Here is a 5,040-nt window from a genome sequence, read left to right on the forward strand (position 1 = left end):
ACAAGGGGGTATCAAAGCGTTCGTACCCCTTACCAAGAAATAAAAGCCATAGAAAGGTGAAACTCTAATCCTTTTCTATGTACTCTCCATGTATAGTAACACATTCCTTCCATCTATGGATCAGTTGTTTAATGCTTGATCATAGAATCCGCACTTTTTGCCTGAAATCACGATTCCACTCCTGTGGAGGCATGCTTCCACTGCTTTGACATGTCTTTAGTCACTGGATCAAACTGGTACACCCAGCAGTCGTCATTTGTCACCAACCGATCAAACATCCGCATTACACAAATCTAACAGTTGGCGTGAACAGTGCATTCGACATTGCTTCTGCAAAGGCATCAGCAACCTTAGAATCCATCGTGTGGAGACGTAGACATGTGCAGACGGTCATGTAAAACGTCTGCATGGGTAGCTCAGTGGTATCGCCACCCTCCTCCCCACACCGGGTGGAAAAGGCCCGGGTTCGAATCCCGTCGATGACGCGAGCAACTTTAATGGGCTTTTTTCATTCCGTGGCTGAGTTAGTCGGTCTCAGGAGTAGATAGAAAGGTTTTTTCCTCCAGAAAGTGGGGTTTTTTGTCCTGCAAACAGACAAATCGACTATAGAACACACGCAATTATCAGACATAAGACACAGCATGGCAGATGAATTTAATTATTCGGGTGGCCTAAATATAATCGTTTTTTTTTTTTTTTTTTTTGTTTTGTTTTTTCGGTCATGTAAAATGCTGTGGGCAGACCCATAATTAATTCTCACTGCATTTGCGATGAAATGATTTGTCACACGTCTGTCACCCAGCACCAGCTGCTCAACCTTTGAAACTGTCTCACTGTCTGTGGATTTTGATGGCCTTCCTTCCCTTGGCTCGTCAAAGACACTTGTACGACCGCACTCGAACTGCCATTTCCACTTTTTTACATAGGATGGACAATTCTGCCCATACACAGCTTTCATTTCTTTGTCAATTTCCTGAGCTTTCTTGATCCCCTGCAAATGCAGGAACTTGATCACTGCTCGATACTCCACTTTGTCAACCATAGCGTCCTTCCTCAGATTCCGGGATCCACCTCTGGTGTACGATCACCTACGGTAATGAAATTTCGCGAGTTAGTTATTGAATATGTAGACAACTTATATTAAAAACAGCATCTTCGTACTAATGTTTTATCTAGGTCAGCTTACTAACTTTTTGATACCTCCTCTTAATCTTAGTAATTAATTGATACGGAGTTAACTATACAGTCGACTATCGGAATGACGGCACCCCAAAAAACGGAACATTCGAGCTAACGGCACATTGATATCGGATGTTTACATACAGCGCCGATGTCTTACAGTGCCGAAAAAAAGAAAAATGGAGAATGTAAACGGTTTGTTTACATTCTCCATTTTGAAAATGAATTCCTTTTTTTTTTTCCTCTCTTTTTTTTTATTATTATTATCCATATGGTGCAAGGAAGCCTGAGGCTGCACCAGCCAAAAAAAAAAAAAAATTCTAAATTACCCTGTGAGAGAGAAAGAGAGAGAGAGAGAGAGAGAGAGAGAGAGAGAGAAGGGAATCACCAAGAAAGAGAAGAATGATAATATCCAGCTCAGGACCCTTGGTGTGCCAAACCATACTCACCAGATGTGAGCCTCTGATTCCGTACTGATATCAGATTATACCGCTGTTTTACATTTATTTTAAATTAAAAACTCCTCACTATGGTTCCTAAAGTTAATAAACCTCAAAGAGAAGAAAAAAACATTAAAGCTTAGTGGCATACTTGATATTATCCAAACTATTACATTAGAGTTACCCGTGAAGTTAATCCAAATAACTCATGTGTATTATACGTCTGTTTGGTCGATTTGCCTGTTTTTCTTGACCTAAAACCCTAGTTTCTGGGGAAAAACCTTGCTATCTATGCTTGAGACCGACTAACTCAGTAACGGAGTGATAAAGCTAATAACAGTTCCTCACGTCATCGGCGGGGTTCGAACCAGGGCCTTTTCCACCGGAGTGTGTGGGGGGGGGGTGCAGATGGTGACGATACCACTGTACTATCCGAGCAGACTGAACTTGATATAATAATAAAAAAAAATCAAATAAATAAATAGAACGGGCGTATACAGGAGTGTATTAATAGCAGAATAACATGTTTATATTTTTTATGTGCAGTTAATAAAATTGCATTTTTAATCTCTCTATTTCTTATATAGCCTCATTATTTCTGCATTAAATATATTAAAATTAGAACTTTCTAAATAATGGGCCTTTTACACAACGTAGCTCAGTTGGTCGGTCTCAGGCAAGGTAGTATGGTTTTTTCTCCCGGAAATTTGGAATTTTTGTTCGCCAAACAGAAAATCGACCACAGAACACACGCAATTTACAGACAGTATACATGGAGCAATATGACCTTAGTCGCTGATGCTGGTAAAACCCTACTACAATAACAGAAAAAAGCATTAACTAGATACCACGACTAGATTGATTTGTTTAAAGCGGTTTAAGAAAGTCAAATCGAACGCGCGTGAAATGTAACGCACAGCCTGTTTTTTTTTTTTTTTTGTTATAAACCAATAAACCTCCTGAATTATTATTTTCCAACGCGCCCTAAATTAACACTGCATATTAATTTGTTTATATATGTAAATAAACTAAATTTATGTTTCAGGGTATACTAAAATTTTTTTTTTTAATTCTTAAATAGTACAATGATGATTAAAAAAAAAAAAACAAAACCATCTTACAGATAGCAAAGGGTGACCACAGCAATTGCACCAAGTAACCAACTGGGTACGTCAACACCGTTGAAAATCTCCATGATTCAATCGTATCGAGGGGTGAAGAGGATAACTTATACAGTAATTTAACGATGCACACAAAATAATTATAGAAAGTGAATTCTACGATGCCGCGTACCACACCGACTAGATACTACCCTCCTATTTATATAATCTTATGCACAAACATGACTCTGCAGCTTTTGATATCTTGCCATGGACAATACGTGCTTTTATCTATAGTGCAGTAAACACGGCGATATCAGTCGGATAGCAGGTTACGCAAGCAATAGGCTGCTACAGCATGTGATTTTATTTTTAATTAATTGTCCAGTTAACTGAGCACTTCAAATTTCCATTTTTTTCCCTCTCACCAATATCCTACTTTCCATAAACAGAAAGCGAGCTTATTAAAGCATCATGCATGCATATTGCACTAATAACTTTTCACTTACATTCCGACTCTTAGTATGCATTGAGAGATATTAGGGCATCTTACAAGGTTGTTAATATTTATATCCGCCGTCTTGAAACAAGATGGTCACACTTCAACCTTCAAGTCACATCTAAAATTCATGTTTATAGTTGATCCAAACCAAATTTATGTTCTAAGATGTTTTGCCAGCTGCATTTTTTTTCCGGATCCTCTACCTTGAAATATATGGGCGTTATTTCAATTGTAAGGATTATTATAAGCACATGTGGTTATATTCTAAACCAAATGTATGACGGGATCTTTAGAGTATCGTGATGGGGTTAGTTTCATTTCGATCTACCATTCTGAGACAAGACGGACAACCGAAATTATAAACACCACTACTGTTTAGATCTCTCGTGATTGCAGTCCAATTCCAGCAACATTTAAAATGCATATGAAGGGTTCGTAATTATCCTATATGGGAGTTTTTATTTCGATCGGCAATACTGGCAAATGATGGGCACCAACAAAATTACGTAAGCCCCATCACCTATCCTTTAAGTTCTTTAATAATACATCGTGAAGAGGAAGAAGAATGTTTGGCAACAGGGCATATTCTTGAGCAAAGTGGTCGAGCCTTAAACTGTTTACCACTACAGGAGAGAGCCAAACCATAGAACGGCTGAAGGCTACTGACTAGGCTTCCCGCTCCTCATTCACTACAGTGCATGGAGTGGCACTGTAGTCAATCTACCATTCTGAGACAAGACGGACAACCGAAATTATAAACACCACTACTGTTTAGATCTCTCGTGATTGCAGTCCAATTCCAGCAACATTTAAAACGCATATGAAGGGTTCGTAATTATCCTATATGGGAGTTTTTATTTCGATCGGCAATACTGGCAAATGATGGGCAACAACAAAATTACGTAAGCACCATCACCTATCCTTTAAGTTCTTTAATAATACATCGTGAAGAGGAAGAAGAATGTTGGGCAACAGGGCATATTCTTGAGCAAAGTGGTCGAGCCTTAAACTGTTTACCACTACAGGAGAGAGCCAAACCATAGAACGGCTGAAGGCTACTGACTAGGCTTCCCGCTCCTCATTCACTACAGTGCATGGAGTGGGAAGACCAAATGACCTTGAACTGCCTATTGTGGTTATCCTTATTATAAATGCATTGATTTCATATAGTATTAGGTTAGGTGTTAAGCGCCAAAGCAACTAAGGCTATGAGGAGTCAACCCATTGTGCCTGTAACTGCGTGTAATCTTTAGTCAATTTGCTGTACGAAACACATCTGTGTTTTCAGGACGAAAAACTAGATAACCCTTTTCCGAGACTCATTAATTCAGCCACATTATCGCCTCATGGGATTTGAACGCAATTCTTTTCCACTCTGTATGAGAGAGCAGTAATTATGAGTGACCATCGCGTACCCGCAAAGGTATCTCACATATGGAGGCACCTCACAATGAGTTGCCTCGATATTGTACTACGCACTTTAAATAAAAAGAATAAAGAAGTATATTGCTATGAGTATTTATTTAAAATAGTGCAATTTTATAAATTTTCTCCCAAATCAATTACAATTGAAATAATTGCCCTATAGCCTCAAATTTGTTACGCACTGACATAAAATGATTCTTTATTTTATTGATAAGAAAACTATTCAGACATATTTATTTATAAATAATCACAGAAATACACATATGAATGCTTTTTCATTGAGACCAATGTTTTAAAACTTTATGTAATAAGATAACATGGGAAAAAAATACCAGCTGCAAACAAATATGGTTGTGTTACCATTAGGTCTTCTGTAACAAATTAGTATTTTGTT

The 5,040-nt window shown here is 38.1% G+C and overlaps 1 protein-coding gene across 1 annotated transcript in view; it reads right to left on the minus strand.

Moving 5' to 3' along the window:
• The window catches only part of LOC150085957 (cytochrome P450 3A8-like), a 170,193-nt gene extending 167,346 nt beyond the window's left edge, over positions 1 to 2,847 (minus strand). The window contains exon 1 of the mRNA XM_090374754.1: positions 2,741 to 2,847. Within this exon, the coding sequence (XP_090230880.1) occupies positions 2,741 to 2,814 (74 nt within the window). The 5' untranslated portion in view covers positions 2,815 to 2,847. The remainder of the gene's footprint in view (positions 1 to 2,740) is intronic.
• Positions 2,848 to 5,040: the final 2,193 nt, after the last annotated feature.

Source organism: Mastigoproctus giganteus, chromosome 5 (genome assembly GCF_048544385.1).
Source record: "Mastigoproctus giganteus isolate SK-2022 chromosome 5, ASM4854438v1, whole genome shotgun sequence".
Classification (NCBI taxonomy): domain Eukaryota; kingdom Metazoa; phylum Arthropoda; class Arachnida; order Uropygi; family Thelyphonidae; genus Mastigoproctus; species Mastigoproctus giganteus.